The sequence below is a fragment of the Mangifera indica genome, chromosome 11 (genome assembly GCF_011075055.1).
Source record: "Mangifera indica cultivar Alphonso chromosome 11, CATAS_Mindica_2.1, whole genome shotgun sequence".
Classification (NCBI taxonomy): domain Eukaryota; kingdom Viridiplantae; phylum Streptophyta; class Magnoliopsida; order Sapindales; family Anacardiaceae; genus Mangifera; species Mangifera indica.
Window position 1 is genome coordinate 12,399,099 of NC_058147.1, and position 22,877 is coordinate 12,421,975.

A 22,877-nucleotide genomic window follows, 5' to 3' on the forward strand; every position below is an offset into this window, starting at 1 on the left:
GTGTGGGGTTGGTTTGTGGAGAATTATTATTCAGAATATTGTTACTAAGTAGGTAGAGATAGTGGGAGGGGGCTAGCTCTCGAAACCCACTATCTCTGGACTATTGTTCATTTTTTGTTTCTGTTTCTGTTGCTTTTGTTATCACCTTTTGTGGATTCTTGAATTTCCAGAGGAACTTATTGTTACCTTCTTGGAACATTGTTGTAACTATTTTTCACATTATGAATATGAAATGAAATATGATTACTGCTCTGTTTAATCTCATTACAAACATGGCTCAAGTATAATTGATGAAAAGAACAATGAGAGTGAGTTTATGTATGTGATTATCTCCCATCTCCCTTACTGTTGTGAGAGATTTGGTGATGTCGTCTGGATTGTTGTTGGAAAGGAACTGGGATTGTGAATCTGTAGAAAGGAGCTATGCCTAGAACCTGCTGAAGGAGCTGCTGAGCGCTGCTGAAACCCTCAACTAGGAGGGCCGATCATTCAGGTTTGCAACAATATTGTTTAGGGATAATTTACAACCTCTCATAGAGAATCAGTGTAGAAACATCAACCATCGAGCAAGGAGAGAATGATGTCGAGAAGAAAGTGATGTCAATTATGGCACAGTGGAAATTGACAAATTTGTATTTTATCATGTTATAAAGGGGACAAAACAATGTCGTTTTGTCCAAAAAAAAAAAAAGAATTATGGTTTGGTTCAATTCCAAAACTACCTAAACCAAAACCTAAATTGTAAACCATTTTCCAATTTTTTTCAACCCAACTCAAACCAAACTACAAAAAAAATCGAATGGCTCAATTTAGTTTTAGGGTTTTAACCGTGTTTTGCACACTCTCATAAAAAATTTGTAGGAGGTACATACTTAGAGATAGATATACACTTGGTCAAATTCAAGACACATTGATCTTTCAATGACAATATAATCCTTGAAACTAAGTAGCACTATTCAATTCCATTTAAGGGTATAATTAATCCGAGCCTTGTAAAGTTGTGCTTAGCTCGAGCTCCACCTAATTACATTAAAGGAGAACTCAAGCTCGAGCTTGAGACAAGAAGATTGATTCGATCTTGAATCAAAAAATTACATTTAAACACTTTAACTTTCAAAACAATATTATAAACCTCATCATTTATATATTTATCAATTATCTTTTATATTCAAAAATAAAAAATAAAAATTTTAGAGTGTAAATACAAAATGTGAAAATTTTAGTAGAATATTGATATTTTACTCAAGTTGAGTCATCAGCTTAGTGAGCCAACCAACATCAACCTCTAGCTCAAGTGTTCGAACTTGAGTGGCTTGAGCTAAAACTTCACTTTATTTAAATCAAGTCAAACCTAACTTAAGACATCTAGGTCATAAGCGACTCAACGTTGTTTACACCCTTAGTTTTGTTATCTAATACATATCTTTTATCAAAAGTTTTAAATGCCCCTAATAAAAAAAGTCTAAAATAATATAGAAAATAAATTAATTTCAGTCCTTATTAAAGAAACAAATCAAATAATCAATGAATTAAGAAATTTTCCAAATACCAACAAATGAAAAACCAAGTAATCCCAAAGAACAATCGTGGCTAGACAAAGAGACAATACCAAACCCTCACTGTTTCATCTTGACTTCCTAGATAAATCTTATAAGATTCTGATGACAAACAATCCCTTGGTGTTCACAAAATTTAATATCATTTTAGAATTAATTTAATATCTTGGGTTGAGTATCATTACACTAATTTAATATCATTTTAGAATTAATTAAGTTCACAAAATAATTCATTACTTGGTGTTCAAATAATTAATCTAACAGCTATCATGAAACATGTTAATCCAACATGAAAAAATACATAGACTCAACCATACTAGTACTAATGACTTCGGGAATTCTGATACCGTAATAAATAATAGACTTCAAGCAGACTACCATACTAGTGAGTTTGAATATTAACGTATTATTTAGTATAATACCCTCATGGGTTTTGCAAATGAGGAGAGAAACTGGACTGAACATAGATAAGGATGCAAAATTCACCATCGACTATTCATCTTGCAACTTTACTCAGATTAAGAGGATTCAAATGTGGATTGCAGTCAATAAAATATAACGATTTAGTTTAGAAATAACAACACTTGAATGTACCAAACTATTAGTTTTTTAAATAAAAAAAATTGAAATTTTTCTTTTTTTAAATGCAAGGACCGAAATTTCATATTTTCCTATTGAAAAACCTAACTTGCATTCTCTTACACAGAAACAGGTCCAACCTTTAAAACCATTTAAATTTAGATTTTTGTTTTAATTTAGAAATCATGACCAGGATATTTCTTGGTTAACATGCACAATTTAAGGTTGACATGGATATTTATTGGTTGACTGATTTTTTTTTTTCCTAATAAGGAGACCGAAATTTCATATTTTCCTATTGAGCACTACAATGTTAGCACAAACCTTTACATAAAAACTTTGACATCTGGCAAGACTCTTGTGATAAGTTGTACTCCCTCAGAAAATGCAGTTACTTGACAATCAACTATCCGTAGGTTCTTGGTTTGAGAACGCTGGTAGCAAATTTAGGACTTCACTGTAGTTTTTATACCTTTGTAGTAAATCTAGAATCATTGAAGCCGTGGATGCATCTGGCTTCACATTTCTCTCTTTCATTTTGTGAAGAAGTTCTACCACTTTTGAAGTCTCATTATTTTGCAAGAAACCAGACATAAGAGTATTAAAAATGATGCAATTTGGAGCACAATCGTTTTGCTCCATATCTGATAACAAATTACTTGCCATCTCCAACTTCCCTTCTTTACAAAGTCCATACAACAGAATGTTATATGTCACAACATCTGGAACAAATCCTTCATTGCGCCCTCTGTTAAATAGTCCCAAAGCAATATTGAGTCTTCTTGTTTTGCACAAACCATCAATGAGACTATTGAAAGTAAAGATGTCAGGATGAATGTTTCCGTTTCTTAAAGAATGAAACAGTTCAACAGCCTCCAAAACACAACCATTTTTGCAAAACCCATCAATAAGAATATTATACGTAATTAAATTGGGAGGAACATTACTAAGTTGCATCTCACCAAATAGTTTTTTTGCTTGTCCAACTTTACCATACATGAAAAAACCTTTTAGCAAGGTGTTAAATGTAACGATTGTTGGCTGAATTCCCTTTGAGGTCATTTCCTTATAAACACAAATAGCTTCATCAGCTTTTCGATTCTTACAATACCAATTGATCAACGTAGTGTAGCTAACAACATTAGGTTTGCATCCCTTACTCAACATCAAAGAAAACAATTCCTTAGCATCATCAATTTTATTTGCCAAGCACATACCATCCATTAAAATACTGAAGCTAAAAACATTAGGCCTACACCCCTTACTTTCCATGGAATCAAATAGTTTTCTTGCATCCTCAATTCTACCTGCCAAGCAGTAACCACTTAAAATTGCATTGTAAGTAATTGTGTTGGGGTGAATACCTCTATTAATCATTAGTTGGAGCAATCCATTGGCTTCATCAATCCTCCCATTCTTACAAAGTTCATCCATAACCACAGTAAATGTCACCTCATTAGGCTTTACACCTTCATCCAACATTTCTGCAAATAAAGTTTTAGCCTCCTCCCAGTTAGATGTATTGCACAATCCGTAAATTAAAGTGTTGTAAGTAATCACATCTGGATTAACAGCCTTGGACTTCATTTCTGAAAACAGTTTCTTCGCCTTGTCTACTAACCCATATTTGCAAAGACCATCAATAATAGCAGCATAGCAAACAACATTAGGCTTGCAAATGACACCAAATTCACCATTCCCATTATTCATTTCATCAAATAACTGAAGGGCAACAGTGACATTACCTGTTCGACACAAGCCAGTGATCAAACTCCCAACTGTAACCACATCAGGCCTACATCCAACAGAAACCATTTTTCCAAACAATTCAATCGCCTTCTTAATTTTGCCCTCCTTACAAAGACCATTAATCAGACTAGTAAAAGTCACAGCGGCAGGGTAAAAACCCCTCCTAAAAATACTCCCAAAAACCACAAAACCGTCAGAAACCCGGGCCATTTTGCATAAGCAATTAATAACAATGTTCAAAGTAATCAAATTAGGCAACAACCCAGCTGAAACGAACCTCGTGTACAGCACAAGGAATTCATCGTAATATTTTTTCTTAATAAGTGCAGAAAACAAAATATTGAAAGATGACATACCAGGAGTGGGGTCCATATGAATCATGTAATCGAAAGAATCAAGAGCTTCATGAAGAGAAAAGTTACCCGACTTGCAGTTTACATGGAGGAAATTATCAAGTTGAAAAAGGTGTTTAATAATAGTGGTGCGTTTGGCTGATTTCAGTGACGAAGGAATGAATGAAGATGAAAATCTAACATTCAAAGATGATTTAAAGGAAATAATTGAAGTTTTAAGAAACATTTTCGAAGAGCGGACCTGTGAAGGGAGGGAGCCTGAAATTCCTTGGCGAACGGCCGTAAAGAGATTTGTGCGACGCGAAATGTACAGGGACAGACGCATAATAAGTTTGGCCCTATTCCTGCGCATCGCAAATAATGTATAATTACTGATTTGTCCTGCTTTGCCACTAAGTGTAACAGTACTAACCCATAAGTACCCTTATATAAAACATTTAAAACTTTAATCCTTTTTAATTAATTACTAATGATTTGAAATATAAAATTGATAACCTCCTTTTAATTCAGTATATTTTATAAGAAACCTCTAGAATGATCTATGATTGAATTATGAAAGGCAAAATCCTGTTGTCTTAATTTTTTGGCATTAAAATAATAATAAATAGTGGGGCAATTAGGTAAAAATTGATTAACTCATAATTTTAAGGCAAAAATATTTTTGTTAATTCGAAAATTATGGAAGATCCATCCAGGGACTTAATTCATCAAGTGATTATTAAGAAAATGAAAAAATAAATAGAAAGGAATTGGGGGTTTAATTGGACATAGACAGAATTGGGGACAGTCCATGAAAGGGTGAAATCCACTTGTACTTAGAATAATACAAACTTCTAGGGGCAAGTTGCAATTTATCAAAATTATAATGTCCACCGTATTATATTATAATAATAATAATAATAATAAATTAAAAAAATGAATATGCATTCTGCATAATAAATAAGATGTGTTATTATGCATAATTACAAAATAAATTTAATCTTTTGTTTGGAAATTTTAATCTAATCTCATATATATACCCAAAGCAAAGCAATTTTTATTTTTGCATGTAAAATGAAAATAAGATGATTAAAATTGTGAAATAAAAAAGAGGAGAAAGAGAATGAGATGGTGAACAGGAACAAAAGTAATTATTAATTTAGTTAAAATAGACCTCCCCCAAAATAGGACAAGCAAGGTGGGGACCCAATAACCTTTTTAGGAAAATGGCGTTTACGTGACATTTTTAAGACACGTGTCAACCCATAATTGATTTATTTTATTAATTGTTGAAATTTCCACCAATTTATGATGGATTCTCTGTCTGTTTCATGACGTTCCTCATAATTCAAGACATCAGATCAATTACATAATTCTTTTGAATTGTAAGTTAAATAATGTGAGTTCATAATTGACAATTATTATTTCTGTGAGAATTTCAAGGACTTATCTATGATTGAATTATGAAAGGCAAAACAAGTTATTCCACTAACTATTATGTAAATCTATTAATAATAAGAGTATAATAAAAAGTAATTGTATTTAGTAATAATAAAAAGTAATTGTATTTAGTAATAATAAAAAAATAATATTTTATCCTTTTCCTCAGCTTAGTTTTAAAAATTCATATTTTTTTTGATTATAGCTTTGAAAACTAATATTTCATTATAGCTCATCACATCGGCTCGGTTCCCTCCCTTTGTCGAATCTTGCTCCAACCATCATTTTTCTTATTTGCACACGTGATCGTTGGCTTGGTTCCTTAGTTTTTTTGTGGCAATGTTGATTTTCTTAGTTAACAAGATTAAGCCTTGTTCCTTGATTTTCTTCATCAGCCAAAGATGATGAAAGAAGTTCGTCGAAGACATAGGTGAAAGTATAATGTTTCAAAACTTAGGGGGTAGTTGTAAGAGGAAAAAATATGAACAATATGAACCTCTTGGACAAGGGGAAAAAGTTGGTTGTCTAAATGATACACTCCTTCATCAATTTTTGATTTTTCATGTGTATGTATACATATATGTTAAAAAGGGTAAATTAATAATTTACAATTAAACTAACAAATTTGAATAACAAATAAATATTTAAATTTTTGAAAATTAACATATATAATTTTGTCAATGGACTAAATCTTGAGTGGGAATAAATCTTTTGCCTATTATGAAATTTATTATACTGTAAAGTGTGGAGAAATAACAAATGCCTTATATATATATATATAGTAATTAATTGAAAATAACAATGATGATTTATAGAATGAGCATAACATTATAATCTTATACAAAAAAATTTGAAGTATAACATTTATTAAAGCACAACGTATAATAGATAGAAAATTATTGATTAAGAGTTCAAGAGTTATGAACAGGATAATACAAAAACATTTTTTTCCTAATATTATAGGTAGAAATTAATAAGGAAATATCATAATAAACATATAAAGATTATAGTCAACACTATTTAATTCAACTTGATCTTTATTTTGATTGATATGATTCTGACTTTAATTTAATCTTATTTTGATTTTGATTTGATTTGATTTTAATTTTTGACAATTGGTGGATGTTCGTACAAAAGACACGAATGATCTTCTGTGACACATAGAATAGGTTATGGTGGATGACTGTACAAAAAGGGTATATGGTTGTTCACAAAGTAAAAAGTGGATTATATCCCTTGGGTTTCAACATGACTATGAAGAGGAAGGCCAAGTCATTAATGAGGAAGATGTGTACACCTATGTACAAGAACGTGTGTCATGATCAAGGATGCTTGTGAGTAGTTAACCATGTACAAGAGACCAGGTACATGACTGTGAGCCTTAGGATGTACTATTGTACATTCGATAAGAAAGTAAAGTTGAGCTAAGTCATGAACCCAAAAATTCATAATGTTGTTCAAAGGATAATATTGATGTATATCATATATAGTAGTATTGAGTCATGCCTAAAGAGTGTAACAATATAGTTAGGCCATAAGAGAAAGAAAAATTAGGGTGAAAACTAATTACGAGTCTAAATTAAGTTAGGGACTCAAGATGCATGTATGTTTATACATATGAGCACATCCCAATCAGTGTTATCATATTAAACCATAATCTTTCAGTAGTAGATATGTTTCATGAGGGTTGTTACAAAAGGACACTTATGAGATTCTTTCTACATATGCCCATAATAGAGCATCGCTTGTAATCAGTAGGACACAATATTCATAGAAGGGTAAAATAGCCCATAGTAGGGCCTACATATGATATCACAGTACAATAATGTTTTTAAGGAAATGAGACTGTATAGTATGTTACTCACATGACCAAGGTGACAAATCCATGTTTTAACCTAATTTTATCAACTCATATTTAAGTATTCCATAAAAATACTAAGTGTTTTCACCTGAGTTTTCAAGTATCTAGAGAGAAAGTCATCTAAGTATAAAATTTCGAGTGTATCTTAGATGATCAAGAGATTTTGTTATCACAGTTATGAGACCTTAGTATTTCCTGGGATGACCATATGGGACCAAAGGTGTTCCTAAGATAAAGTTAAGAAAGGACTGGAAAGTTCTATGTCATTAAAGGTTGAAGTCCAAGAAGAGTACTCCTAATGACTAAGTTAGAGTGGAAGCAAGTCAAGGTTATAATGGGGATTAATTAAGTTTAAGTAAAGCCTCAATACTGACTAAGTAATTTATTACTCACTCCTATACTTTTAATGTCTTTTTAGGTAATGAGTAATTGTGATGGTTGCAGTGTAGGAGTGTCAACATAGAGTTCAGTATAGGGCATTCCGATCATATATTTTGTCATTTTATGTTTAAGGCTATATATGAATTTATCTTGGTTTGTTACACACATTATTTGAGTATCTTTATGTATTTAGAAATTCTTTGCATGTTTTTGCATCTAAATTGAATGAAAGGTATTTATGAAATTTTCTAAAATTATGATTTGATGGATAAATGCTTTTCAGTGTTATGCAGGTTTTTTTAGTTTATGTGCTTACGTCTCCTTTGAAGGACAATATTTTTAATAGAGATGTTACATACACTTTTTTGGGAAAAGGACTACTTCCCATCCATTTTTTAGGCCTATCTCAAACCTATACTCACGGGAGATGAAAAACTCTTTTTCCCACCCATGACCAAACTACCGTCCAATTTTTCAGTTAGAGACAAGGGCAAAATCGGTATTTTACTGTTTACATTAAAAAGTTATAAAGTTTATTACTTTTCACCCCCCTTAGGTTTTAGAAACTAACATTTCGCCTTTATCTAAAGTTTTTTAACTTTGAAAACTAACATTTTCAACCCCAAACCTAAGGTTTCCATATTTTTCAAAACGTAACTACCCCCAATAACTTTCAAAAGTAGCAGTTTCACCCCTATTCTTCAACTTCATCTTCCAACGTCGTCTTCAGCATCGTCACTGGCCTTCTCCTTCTCTTGGTGCGACGACGGTGGTGTGATGAAGGGATCTTCATCTCCTCGTTACACGGTACGATGAAAAGGTCTTTCTTCGTCGCTCTACCCAGACGACGAAGGACAACGCTTCATCATCCTTCGTCGGTCGACGCAACGACGAAGGACGACGAAGTGTCGTGCTTCATCTGTTCTTCCAGATATGGATGACGCTTCGTTGTCCAGATCTGGACAACGAAGGGTCGTCCTTTGTAGTCAGAGATAAGAGATCGGTGGAATGTCTCGATCGTCGGTGGTGGCCAGAGAAGGAAGTAAACCCTAGGGGTAAAATCTAAACTTTTTAAACTTTGAGGATGGGTTGAGTTATTAGTTTTTAAAACCTGGAGGGGGGAAATGGTGAAATTTTAAAGTTTTAAGGTTTTAAACAGTAAAATACTGATTTTACCCCTATCCCTAACTGAAAAATTGGACGACAGTTTGGTCATGGGTGAGAAAAAGGGTTTTTCATCTCCCGTGAGTATAGGTTTGAGATAGACCTAAAAAATGGGTGGGAAATAGTCCTTTTCCCCACTTTTTTCAAACAACAAATTCAGGATTCATTTTCTTAATTGTAACAGACATAAACTCATTTTGAACCACTAAAAAATGTTAAGGACAAGCAACTAACTCGATTAAATACTCTTCTAAATCGTGTGAACTAATAAAATAAACATCTATGCGCACTAGTAGTGATAATTTTTTCTAGTAGTTTAGGATCGACTGCCTGTAATTAAGCTCAACACAGGAAATACTTTTGATATGGGCTGAATGAGTAAACACAATGTCATTAGACTCGAGGCTTCTATCAAATCTTTAAAGTAGAACTAGAAGAAATCCATGAATAATCCATTTTATAATGCTAGTCACAAAACAACTTTGATACCATGAAAGGTTTCACCTGAATTTTAAAAAAGATTAAAAAAAAGAGAATGGACACTTTGAGAAAAAAAATATCTCAATTTTTTTTATTAAAGAAACGATTACAACTGTCTGTATTTCTAAAAAAAAAAATCGGACTAACAGTTTTTTATGGAAGAGATTTTGTGACTATGAGAATCAAACCTATTAAGAATTGGAGTTAAAACAAAGCAGTTTTGATATTTCAAATAATAGATTCTCATATTTAAGAAAGAGGATTCAAAGACTCCACATCCAAGAATGTGATGTGGCGACACTGAAAAGACATAGTAAGTTATGCCTTGGAATTTGAAGAGCAATGTCGTGGCACAAAGAGGGTAGAGGATTAGATATGTTAAGTTATTGAAAACCTAATACTACGGCATGCATAGAATAGTCTAGATTTTCCCCCGTGGAATAGTTTGATTTAACTTAGCTTATTGTTAGGTAAAATATGTTCCAAAATAGTTCCACTCACTATGCGTTAAAAAAGAAAAAACTTCATCAAGTCCCATGCATTTTAGAATTGAAAAAAAAAAGTAGTAGAAAAAAACAAGGTTGGGCTTTGGATTAAATGTATGATTTGATGAAGTTGAACATACATAAGAATGAATCAACTAAATGCCTCAAACGATTATTGTGGTTTTATAGATTAAAAGACCTAGACACAAGTAAATGGAATATGTTTTCCTTTGAGGATTGGCTCAACGTTTAAACAAGAAGACGTTGTTGGACCCGCTTCAGTGCCATTGTAAACCAAGTTGATATCACCAATCTCCACATTTTTGCACGGATTCAATCTGCTACACAGAAGATTAACTGCAACTTTGGCGGAGGAAGTGCCGCGAATGTTGTTGTATTTCACGCTGCTGATCTTCACCTTTGAGCGAACCTATACAAATTGATAAGCGAAAAATTAGTTTAGTCACATTACCACTTGAGAAATCAACCGTGAACGATTAGTATTGTGTTCATATTCCTTCTTGTTACAAGCATTATATGGGTAATATTCCTGGCCAATAACAACGGGGTTTTGGACATTATTCATGACAGTGTCTTCAAATGTGAAATTGGAAAGTACACCCTCACAAGAGTCGGGCCATGTCTTGATTCTTACACCATTGTCGGTGCCTGTGAAGGTGCAGTTTCTCACTGTCAAACCAGTAATTTCTTATTGGGAGTCCTTCCAACACTACCAGCATTACCAACACTAATACCATGTCCTGGTCCACATACGACATTGGAGACAAGAATGTTTTCACTTCCAGGACTGAGTGATACACAATCATCACCAATTCCTATCCGTGAATCATAAATCTTAATCCCAGTTGATGACCCGATATGAATTCCATCAGTGTTGGAACTATCCCCAGGTGCTGAGAATCAATGGATTTTAGGTTCAAGTTGTGGCAGGCGAAAACGTTGATATGAACTTTCTTGCTATTAATAGATTTTATTTCTTCAATTGTTGAGTCGTTGAAAAAATTGGCGAAAACGTCAATTTTTTAACGGCAGAAGGCTTGTTTGTCATTAAATTAATGAATAGAACTAGCTTGTCACTTTCTACTATGGCAATTATACGACTTGTCATTCAGTGTATACTAATAAAATAATTAATTTCTTTATGCACTTAACTTTTTGAATAAATAATCAATTAAATTTGCACAAATAATTTAAAAAGATTTTGTGACATAAAGATTGTGGTTTATCCGAGCCTTAAGAATTTGTCGAATTATGGACACAAACAGCAAGCAGAAGGTAATATCGATTCAAAATGACGTCAAGCACAATTTATTACAATACCAAGGTTTGCAACTACCAAAAGATTCCATTTTAGAAATTGAACTCCTATGCGTAAAGACTGACCAAATCAATGAAGTTTCAAGGCATCTCTTTTTTAATCAAAATGGTTATTGCGTTAAGAATGACACCCACTGTTAGAATTAAAAAAAAAAAAAACGGGGATTTTTTTTTCCTGCAATTGTGTGTTGTACTCAACTGAGGTTTCGAAAATTAACTAAGGTACAAGCAAAAGAGCTACAAGAGTTAACAGTGTTAGGAGAAGAGCAACGGTGATCAAAACACATTGTTTTTTTTCAACAACATATCTTCGTTTGAAATGAGTTTAGGGTTACCTCATTCACACATTTTGTAGAATCTGGAAGTTTTTGAAGAGGTGTGGATCGTCTGAGTCTAAAATCAACAGTGATGACATGAAGAAGGTAACGTAGTTTTAGATCTACGATTGTAATTTGTTTTAGATTCAATTTTTTGTAATGATGACTTTTTTTCTCGTATAAATATATGATGTAATTAGTCTTCAACAGTGTGAGTAATGAAAATGAGAACGTTCGGCTACTATTCAATTTTATATTTCTCTAATTTTTTATATATTCTTGCTTTTCGTAGCTATATTCTCTGTATTTTTTTTCTTCTTGAAGTCAGTTCCTTTGTCCTTTTTTTACAACACTTTTCTCTCCTTGATTTAAAATTTTCTCTTGTATTTGTTTTTTGTCCTTGGTATCAGAGTTACTGACTAACGTTAATGGTTGATTTATCTTGTTTTTCAAGTGCACTTAACACGCCGGAGAGGGGTTATTCGTTTGATCTTGCACCTGAGAAGACTATAACTTCATTTGGACACCTGTGATTGGCTAATTTATAACCGGTCACACCCAAGCTGGCAAAAGATAACTACAAATACTAGAGAGCACAAATCTTGTCGTTGTTGTTGGGGTGTATGATATGGAAGACCATCTTACAGGTCTTATTCCTTGTTCTGATCCTTTTATAATTGTCAAGTCTCAGGGTTCTAGCACTTCTAAGAAAAATAATATTAGGGTAAAATATATGATTATGAGAAGATATTTAATATTAGGATAAAATTAGGATTATATTTAATAAAGATATTATTAGGATAATATTTAATGAGTTATATATAAAGGGGAGTAAGTATTGAAAGAGAGGAGATAATTATTGTTATCAATAAAACTATGTGTACCCATTTTTGATATACAATTTAAGTACACAGATGATATGTCATCATGTGATTAGGTGATTTTGAATAATATCCAATCACATGATGATACATCATCTATGTATATGAATTGTATATCAAAAGTACGTATACATAACATTATTCTATTGTTATTTCGATAATTTGGGCAACACTTGGTTGATTGGGAGGGAAAAGACACCTCTATTTGCCTTTGAGAAGAGTTGACATCTCTTATTGTCAGCCATAATTATTTTTATTTATAATATAAACATTGAGTTTCTATCAAAATGGTATCAGAGTATTTCGGGAATGAGACCAATCAATGCTATGTTGGATAAGGATGGGAGTTGGTTGTGGTTTCGACAACTAAAAGAATTGGAGTCTGGAGATATGTTGGTAAAAAGAATATGTCTCTATTGTGATGGTAAGTCCGAATCTGATCACAATTGTATATTCAAATGGTTAGCAATGTTACTGGTGGACAAGGATGGATTTCATGACAATGTCATTTTGATAGTTAGCGATAAGAAATGAGAGAGGAAGAGTGGAACTGATTTTGCTGAGATGTAGGTTTCTAACAAAAAATAGTAGATTTCGATTACCAAAAAGTGAAATTGATAGATTTCAGCAACTCTAACCATGAATTAATTCGTTCTACTGAATTCACAAAGCCAACGATAGTCCAAAATGGTGATTTGACAATTTTTGGGGGTAACTCATTTGATTTCATTGAAAAATTAGTTGTTTTTGGTGAACCCCAACTACTTGAAATTGTTCATTTGCCGAAGATTTTGGTGCAGGGATGAAGGTAGAATATATTGAAAGAGGAAGTATGCGGTTGATTTTTGTTTTGGACAAGGGCAATTAGAATAATAGCAAAATGGGACAGGTTTTTTCAAAATAGGTAGGAAGAAATGTAAAAAAATAATAATAAAAATGAAAATATATGGTTAGGATAATAATAATATTAAGATAATATTAGATTAGAATAAAATATATGATTAGGATAATAATAATATTAAGATAATATTATATTAGGATAAAATATATGATTAGAATTATATATTTAATATTAGGATAATATTAGGATATTATATATAAGATCAGGATAATATTTGATAAATATATTATAAGAATAATATTTAATGAATGTATATAAAAAGGAGAGAGTATTGAAAAAGGAGAGGAGATTATTGTTATTTGGATTATTTGACTAGCCCTTGCTTGATTGGGAGTGGAAAGATACCTCTATTTGCCTTTGGTAGAAGTTAACACCTCTTATTGTCACCTATACTTATTTTAATTTATAATGTAAGTACTGGTTTCTATTAATTTTCTATTAGACTATTATTTTTGAAAAACATACTTTGTGTGCCAAAAATAAACAAAAAAAAACCTACTTAGTATTTCAAAGTTTACTAAGGATTATATTGTTATTGCTGAATTCTCTTATGATTTGTGTTTTGTGAAGGAAAAAGAATCAAAGACCATTTTGCTATAGGGCACACTTGAGAATGGGTTGTATCAACTCTAGACTCCATCAACAATAGCTTCCTATTCTTCTACTGTTGTCCTTTAATATATTTTTCTTGAATCTATATCTTGTTTAGTGCATAATTATTTCGGTTCAGTTATATCTAATTCAGCCTTACATGTTCAAAAACTGATATGTTTACTTGGAAGAAGAGATTAGGCCATCCACATAATTAAAGTTCTTCAATTGTGTTAATGTTTAAATGACTTTATTTGCCTGATTGCAATGCAAAGTAATTACCTTTTTGTGAAGACGGTCAGTTTGGAAAACAACATCAATTTTCTTTTCTTGTTCTTAGCATAAAATCCTCAACTCCTTTTGAATTGGTTCGTAGTGATGTTTAAGTGCCATCACTATTAGTTTCACTTGAAGCGTATAGCTTTTATGTTCACTTCATAGATGATTACTCTTGTTTCACTTGGGTTTTTTCCTTTAAAATCAAAGGCAGAAGTTATGTTAGTCTTTATAGGTTTTCATAAGCTTATAGAGAGATAATAACTGTAACACCCTTAAGTATGCTCCAAGGGCATTGTTATCCTTTCCCAAGTTTTGGAATTGAATTAAGGTTTAATTAGGCCAAAATCAAAATTGGATATTTATTTTGGCTTGATGTACTACCATGCTTATAGGACACATGTCCATACATCCCCTGCACAGATGTATGCTCGTATATCATGAATGTACAGTCTCACATCGTTATAAAATTTGAATCTTGAGAGACAAATGATTCTTAGAAGCTGAGTATATATAAATATATAATCCTTTGCTACAAAACCCTTTTTTTTTTCTTATGCCTTCATGCAAACCAAAGAGAGAAAACATTTGCAGTAGGTGAGAGTGCCAACAGTCCATGAAAAGAGCTATTGGCGGAAGACTTGTGGTGAAACTACTTGTTTATAGAAACTAAGTAGGATGGTCCTTCCTTGGTTCCCATGATGAATTGATAATGGTTTCTGATTATTCTTGATGTTTTATGATTGCTTGTTGATTTTGTGCACAAAGATTGGTTATGTTCTTGAGTTGCATGAGTAAGGAATTAAGGTTGATTATATGAGACTCTTGAACAAGTTTAAGTTGATTAATAGGGTTTTTAAAGCTTCTTGTATGTGTGTGTCATGCTTAGGGTGTAGGATATTGCCTGTTAGATGATTAATTGACAAAAATCCAACCAAGAATTCGCTGAAATAATTTTATATTTGTCGTGTATGACTAGGAATAGTATGGTAGTTTTAGTTCTGCTTATGTTTAGGGCACAAGGGTGCCAAATTATGACCACATCAATCTTTAATAATAGAATGCTAGTTTTAGTTATGTCTTATACTAGGTGTCAAGAGATCATCTACTTACTAAGTATTTTTTACTTATATGTTCACTTTTTGTGATTTTGTAAATAGAGACGAGCAGTGAGGCATGTGAGGAGTCATCAATTCACCTTAATTCGTTGCATGAGACTAAGGGCAAATGCATCATTTTAGAGTTTATGACATTTTTATATTTTATTGTTGGCATAAGAGTTATAGGACATATGCACATTATAAATGTGGTATTATTATCATTTGGATTTCAGAGATTGAATTATGAATTTATATTTAAGGGTTTTACTATGACTATTTATGAGATTAAAGAATTTTTATTCGCACTTTTTTGCATGCAAATGAATTAGAAGTTTTTATTGCATGCTCATATTCCGTTGTATCCATTAAATAATTAAGTTGTGCATACCTTTTCAGATTATATTTTGTATAAAGGTATGTGTTTGAAAAGAAATGTTACATCAATCATTCTTTGGGAAATTTTCTAAATTGTAGAATGACAATAGACAATGAAATTGTTATTTTATTAATTAAAACAATAATGATTACAAAGAATTACATAAGTGATGATTGAGCTTAGAACATTACCTTAATACTTATCTTCTTATCTTCTAAAATGGTGCTTTTTCATTTTTTAACCCGCATATAAGTTCTTGAAAATGAACTTATCCTTAGTATTTTTCAAATTTATTGTGGAATGTTAGATTTGACTTGAGTAATTAGACTTAATTATGCTATAAATGTGTTTTTCAAAATCATTGATGAGTTTTCTGTGTTGTCATGCCTTGGGTGTTCAAAAATGATATTCAAATGAAAAATGATGTTGTGAGAGAGATTCGTGACAATTGGAAGCAAACATATAGATCAACAATAAGAGTATAACAAAGAGGTAATGATATTTTAAAGAAGGGTAAAAGACTATTTCCCACCTAAGTTTTACATCAATTTTAAAAATAAACCTATAGTAGATGAAAAACCCAAATATCTATTCTTTCCTAAACTGCAGTTAAATTTGCTGTAAAATATAAGGGCAAAATTATTATTTAATAATATTATTAAAAAATAAATAATTTTATCTCATTTTCCACTACAGGTTTTAAAAATTAATATTTTGCTTCATACCTGAACTTTGAAAAGTGACTTTTTCTTCCCAAATTCGTAAGTTTTTTCTTTACCTCTTCTTTCGACCACTAGCAACGACGAGTGTCATCCAAATCTGGATGACAAAACATCATTCATTCTCTGGATGATGTTTGTCATCAATTCTAGACAACGCTTATCATTTAGATCTGGACAACAAACTAGGATGATGAAGCATCATCAAGTGAGGATGACAAAACATCTCCAAATCTGGACAATATTCATCGTCCTTGGACAATAGTGGTCATCCTTTGGACAACTTCATCTTGTTCATCTGCTGTTAGGTTACTATTTGTTAGAGAAAGTAGTTAGATTTCAGGTTGGCATCCTAAGAGGAAAAGTAAATTTTTCAAAACTTAATTTAAGGTGAAATTATTAGTTTTTCAAATTAAAAGAGAGGAAATAAGGTATAATTTTAAATATTTTAATGTTATTGGCAAAATAACAATTTCACCTTTTAGTCCTAGCAGAAAATTTGTGAGTGTATCCTAACAGACTAAAACTTAGGTGAATATTTAGGTATTTCATCTCCTATGGGTATATAATTGACATTTCACCTAAACTTGGTGGGAAATAATCCTTTGGCCTTTAAAGAATAAATTCTTGCATTCAAGAAAGAGGATTCAATGCCCTCACATCTTAGAATGTGATTCCACTAGACTAAAAAGATAAAGTTATGCCCCAGAATTCGAGAAGTGATGTTATGGCACAAAGAGGGTAGAGGATTTGATATGTTAAATTGCTGAAAACCTAATACTATGACATACGTAGAATAGTCCAGATTTACATATGGAATAGTTTGATTTAACTTGAGCTCATTTTTAGGTAAAATATGCTCCTGAAGAGTTCCACTTAGTATGTAATAAAAAAGAAAAAATTGCATCCAGTTCCATACATTTTAGAATGAAAAATAATAATAATAATAATAATAATAAAAGTACAAAAATAAGGTTGGGCTTTGGATTTAATGTGTTACATTATTGTGGTTTTATAGATTAAAAGACCTAGACACAAGTAGTTAGGTAGTGTTTTCCTTTGAGGATTGTTTTAACGATTAAAAAAAAAGACATTATTGAACCCGCTTTAATGCCATTGTAAACCAAGTTGGTATCACCGATCTCTACATTATTGCACAAATTCAATATGCTACATAGAAGATTAACTGCAACCTTGGAGGAGGAAGTGTCGTGAATGTTGTATTTGACATTATTGATCTTCACTTTTGAAGGAACCTATACAAATTGATAATAATCATCATGTTAGCAAAAAATCAGTAGAGTGACTTTACTAATTAATGAATCAATAATGAACCAATTAAAATTCTGTTTAAGTACCTTCTTGTTACACACATTATACGAGCAATTTTCCTTATCAATAACAATGGGGTTTTGGACATTATTCATGACAATGTCTTCAAATGTGAAATTGGAAAGCACACCCTCATAAGAATTGGGTCATGTCTTGATTCTTACACCATTGTCGGTGCTTGTGAAGGTGCAACTTCTCACTACCAAACCAGTAATTTCTTTCTCATTCAAAGTCCTTCTAACACTACCAACACTAATACCGTGTCTTGGTCCACATATGACATTGGAGACTAAACTATTTTCACTTTCGGGACTAAGAAAGACACAACCATTACTGAATCATAAATTTTAATCCATGTTGATAACCCAATATGAATTCCATCAATGTTCGAACTATCCTTGAGTGTTGAAATCTTGATAGATTTTAGGTTTAGGTTGTGGCAAGCGATGTGGATATGAACTTTCTTATGATCACTAGATTTTATTTCTTTAATTGTTTAATCTTTGAGGAAATCGAATCCCAAAGATTGTAAAAAGGCAAATCAAATCAACAACTATTTAACTTAATTAATTTGGTGTTTTAAGTATTAAGAGGGGATAGAGGTGTCAATAGGCCAGGACCGGGCCAGCTCCGACTCGACCCATCGGGCTAATAGGACGGGTCAGGCTTTGGGCCTTTGGGTCGAGTTGGCCCATTATAGTGGTGTTATGGTTCATATGACTACTTTTTTACAAGGCTTAATCAATCAACTCAAACCAACTGATAGAGGGGCCAACCTCAAAGTAGAAAATGATATCAAAGTAGAAGTCGTTTATGTTAGAACTATCAAGTTATTGTTAGAGAATGATTTTGAATTATGTTTAAAAAATAGTTTTTATATACCCTTTTTAGGAGGAATTTAATTTATGTTTTGTTGTTGGACAGATCTGGATGTAGATTTTTGTTTAGAAATGGAAATGTTGATTTATGGTATAATTCTCAGTCTATTGACAGTTATTTTACTTATGATAATTTATATAGACTTTGTTTGACTCTCAATAATGTTGATTATTCTTTGAATGTTGAGAATGTTAGTATTAAAAAATCTTTGATTAGAGAGAAGTCATCTTTATTATGGTACATAAGACTAGGGAATATTTCAAAGGAAATAGTAGATAGATTAATTAAAGATGAAATTCTTCCACCTTTGACTGTATAAGGAGAAAATAAACAAAGACTAAGAAATATGGTTTAATCAAGAGTAATAAACTTATTGGTGGGCCTTATTTGTACACATTGTGTGGTAACAAGTTTTTCATCACTTTTGTTGATGATTTTTCTAGATATGGGTATGTTTTTTTATTAAAAAGAAATTTAGTGCTTTTGAAAAGTTCAAGATTTTTAAGACAAAATTAGAGAAATAAACTGGAAAAATCATCAAGAATGTGAGATCTATTTGAGATGAAAAGTATTATGGCAAATATACTAATTCATGGTGGCAAATGAGTCCTTTTGCTAAGTATTTACAAGAATGTGAAATTTTTTCTCAGTACACTATGTCTGAGACTCCTAAACAAAATGGTGTAGATGTAAGCATCGTCGCACCTTGAAAGATATGGTGAGAAGTATGATGTGTAGATCGAATTTACTAGAGTATTTATAAGGTGAAGCTATTAAGATTACATTATATGTTCCAAATTGGGTTCGTTTAAAGTCAATGCCTAAAACTTCTTTTAAGCTTTGGATAGGAACCAACCCTTATTTTAGACATGTTCGAGTTTGGGGTTGTTCTACCAAAATAAGGGTTTATGAAGAAATTGGATCCTAGGATTGTTTGGGGATATTTCATTAGTTATCCTAAACATTACAAAAGATATAAGTTTTATTACCCTTCTCATAGCATAAAAGTAGCAGAGTCAATAATTGCTACATTTCTTAAGCTTGATTCAGTAGAAAGTAGTAATTCTCAACTATTAAACGAATTTGAAGAAGGTTTATCAAGGTCAAAGCCATTGACTAATGTATATAATGGTATTTTACCTACTTCTATTGATAAACCCAAATAACAAACTTTGAATCCTTCAAAACATAAGCCTATTCAGAATAAAGGCATTAGTAATGAAACTGTTTCAGATCCTACATTAGTTTAATGGCCTGTATCAAATATTGTACTTGATAAGCCTACAATTATAATTCCAATTAAAAGATCAATTAGACAGAGATGTCCAACCATTTTTTATGATTATTATGTCTATTATGGTGAGTCTAATTATGATATTGCTCAGATTATAGATCCTATAAATTTTAGAAAAGTCATTTCCTACCTATAGTCAGATAAGTGATTTAAGGCTATGAAGGAGGAAATACAGCCTATGAGTGGCAATGGTGTATGGGATCTAGTAGAACATCTTGATAGAGTTAGACCTATTGACTGTAAATGGGTTTTCAAGACTAAGAAAGACTCTAAAGGCAATCTTGACACAGAAGTAATTATATGTGATTTGAGTGATGTTACTATCAAACATGAGATGAAATAAAGAAATAGTCAAACAACTCATTCCAACAAATATGAAATGAAGAAATTATTCAAACTAAAGTTATTACATCACATGTGAATACAATTACACATTTGAAACAATAATGAAAATACATCAATTACATATCATTGAAGTACAATACTGATGAATTATATAACTAACAAAACTAAATATGAACTCGGCGAGCATTGTGATAGACAGGCCCCGTGCATGTCCAACAAGAGCGTTAAATGACTCTGCAATATTAGTTTTCATGATGTTGTATCGATGTCTCGGAAAGTATGCTTTACTCCAATGCTCAAATTCGACCTTACGTAGATAAGCTCCAGTTTGAGGGTTCATCGAATCAAGAGATTACATCATTGCCCGAAATTCTGCTTCTATGTATGATTTTGCAGTTTTCCAATATACACCTGCAACCTATAAGGTGGTAAAAAATATGAGAACTTTATAATCAAAATGTATAAAAAAATAAACATTTCAAAATTTTAATACTTGTTTGAACACTTTACCTTTGAGTCTCGTTTATACTTTGCCTGCATGTTACACAAAAGATGATGACAACAACATCTATGGTGGACATCTAGAAAGACTTCAACTATTACAGAAAATATAACATGATGTTGATTTGATATTATGGCCAGCTTGAAGAGGTCATAGATGCATTCTTTAATCCTCTTAAGAAACCAAGACTATGTGTCGTGATCTTCTTTTTTTCTGACACCAAAACCAATGGGATATATCTGTTTATTACCGTCAAGAGACACCACAATGAATAAATGCCTTAGATGTCGACCTTTAAGGAAAGCAACGTGGATGCATATAACAGGTCGGAGATATTCTTTAAATGCACGAACGGAATATCCTAATGCCATGAAAAAATTCTTAAAGCAATGGTCATCGTCCGTTTCAATAGCAGTAACGGTGTATGGATTAGTACACTGTAGATTGTAGCAATAATCTAGTAAGAGCATAAATGATTCCTCCAGTGAGCCCCTCAAAGAATTTATAGCCCAGTTTCTTGCCTGCCACACCTGTGAATATGAAATATCAATTTTATATCGATCGGCAATGTCCACAATTATTTTCTTAGACCGATAAATTCAATCAATCATCACAAACTTTAACCTCATTAATTGACCTAAAGCTCGGGCCCCAGCTTGTCTGTGATGTGACATGATTTGATCAACTGAACATGTGTAGGTAGGATTCATATAGTTGATTTGAAACACTTCCTCGACTTTGGACTTGGTTGCATGTATATACCACTCACAATTTTCAGCCTTGCACTTAATTTCCCATCGCGTCTTTTCAAACTTTTTGACTATGAATTGAAATCCTTTAAGTAAGGCAAATTGCTTCACAACGTCTTTCAATTGTACTTTATTATGGAAAATATCACTAACCTTTATACCATTCTCCTCTCGGATTGACCTGGTACCACCTGATGATGTTGATAGCTGTGGAAAAAAATTAGGAAGCCACCTAAACGGATCAGTGGAGACATTGTCAAAAAATAGGCCAAAATAATTTCCACCACCTAAAATAAGATCTTTAAGCTGCAAACTATCCATACCCTTGGTAACTGATGTCATATACTCTGACTCTACACCTTCAGAAGGAATATCGGGCATATCATTTCCATCAAAGTCACCCCAGTCGGGAACTCTATCTTTTTTCTCCATGAGCCCATGAGTTTGCAATGTATAATGGGTCATTACTGAAATCAATCAGGTTTTCCAAATTATATTCTTTTTTCGCCCCACTAATTTCTTTTTTATCTTCATCTTCTTCCTTTTGCTCTTCAATTGGGGTACATGTAACAAAACTAGGAATACATTCCTATAAGTGCTGAGACATATCAAAAAAAACTTGGATATCTTCATCATTTTGGATTTGTATGAGGCAGTCGAGATCAATTTTTCTTAGCTTTATTGATAGTTGAAAGTAGTTTTTCATTGGATTAATACCGTAAGAATCCTTCAAAAGCTCAATAAATCTCTTAAATGTTGTTCCATAAGGAATTTTAATCAATTGTTTGGATCCTCCAACATATTTCATTATATTGTTGCCACCTTGAATTGATTCTTCTTGGTAACGAATCGATGCATAACTATCCATTTTAATTATTAATCTTATAATGACAAGTTTTTGTTATAATTATTCATTTATAAAAAAAAAAATCTGTAATAACTATGTAAAACAGTCTTACAATTATAAATATAAAAAACCCCTCTTATTTTTTTAATATTTTTTTAACCTCCTATAATTATTTAACAATTTATATAACACCCTCGTATATTATCTTGTATCGAAATGCATCTATCTGTTCTTAACGTTCCATTTAAAACGTTTTTACAATGTTTAATATCAAAAAGCCTCATATTTTTTTTTTTAATTTCATTTAACCCCTATAATCATCTAATATTTTATTAAACATCTTTGTATAATATCTTGTATCAAAACATATCTATCTATTTTTAATATTTTATTAAAAACATTC

At 31.9% G+C, this 22,877-nt stretch overlaps 2 protein-coding genes and 1 long non-coding RNA gene across 3 annotated transcripts; 1 reads left to right on the top strand and 2 right to left on the bottom strand.

Annotated features, from left to right (window-relative positions):
* Positions 1-1,593: 1,593 nt before the first annotated feature.
* On the bottom strand, positions 1,594-4,589 carry LOC123228747 (pentatricopeptide repeat-containing protein At1g63330-like). The gene has a single exon (XM_044654208.1). It carries the CDS (start codon positions 4,587-4,589, stop codon positions 2,538-2,540), a length of 2,052 nt encoding a protein of 683 aa, XP_044510143.1. The 3' UTR covers positions 1,594-2,537.
* A 5,637-nt stretch (positions 4,590-10,226) lies between these two features.
* LOC123228748 (exopolygalacturonase-like) lies at positions 10,227-11,397 on the bottom strand. Its single transcript, XM_044654209.1, has 4 exons — positions 11,385-11,397; positions 10,762-10,941; positions 10,500-10,696; positions 10,227-10,457 (listed from the first exon to the last, which is right to left on the bottom strand). Exons 1-4 carry the CDS (start codon positions 11,395-11,397, stop codon positions 10,227-10,229), a joined length of 621 nt encoding a protein of 206 aa, XP_044510144.1.
* Positions 11,398-11,690: 293 nt separating this feature from the next.
* On the top strand, positions 11,691-14,161 carry LOC123229509. The gene is made up of 3 exons (XR_006504895.1): positions 11,691-11,787; positions 12,137-12,329; positions 14,035-14,161. It is a non-coding gene; the product is annotated as an uncharacterized LOC123229509 (long non-coding RNA).
* Positions 14,162-22,877: the final 8,716 nt, after the last annotated feature.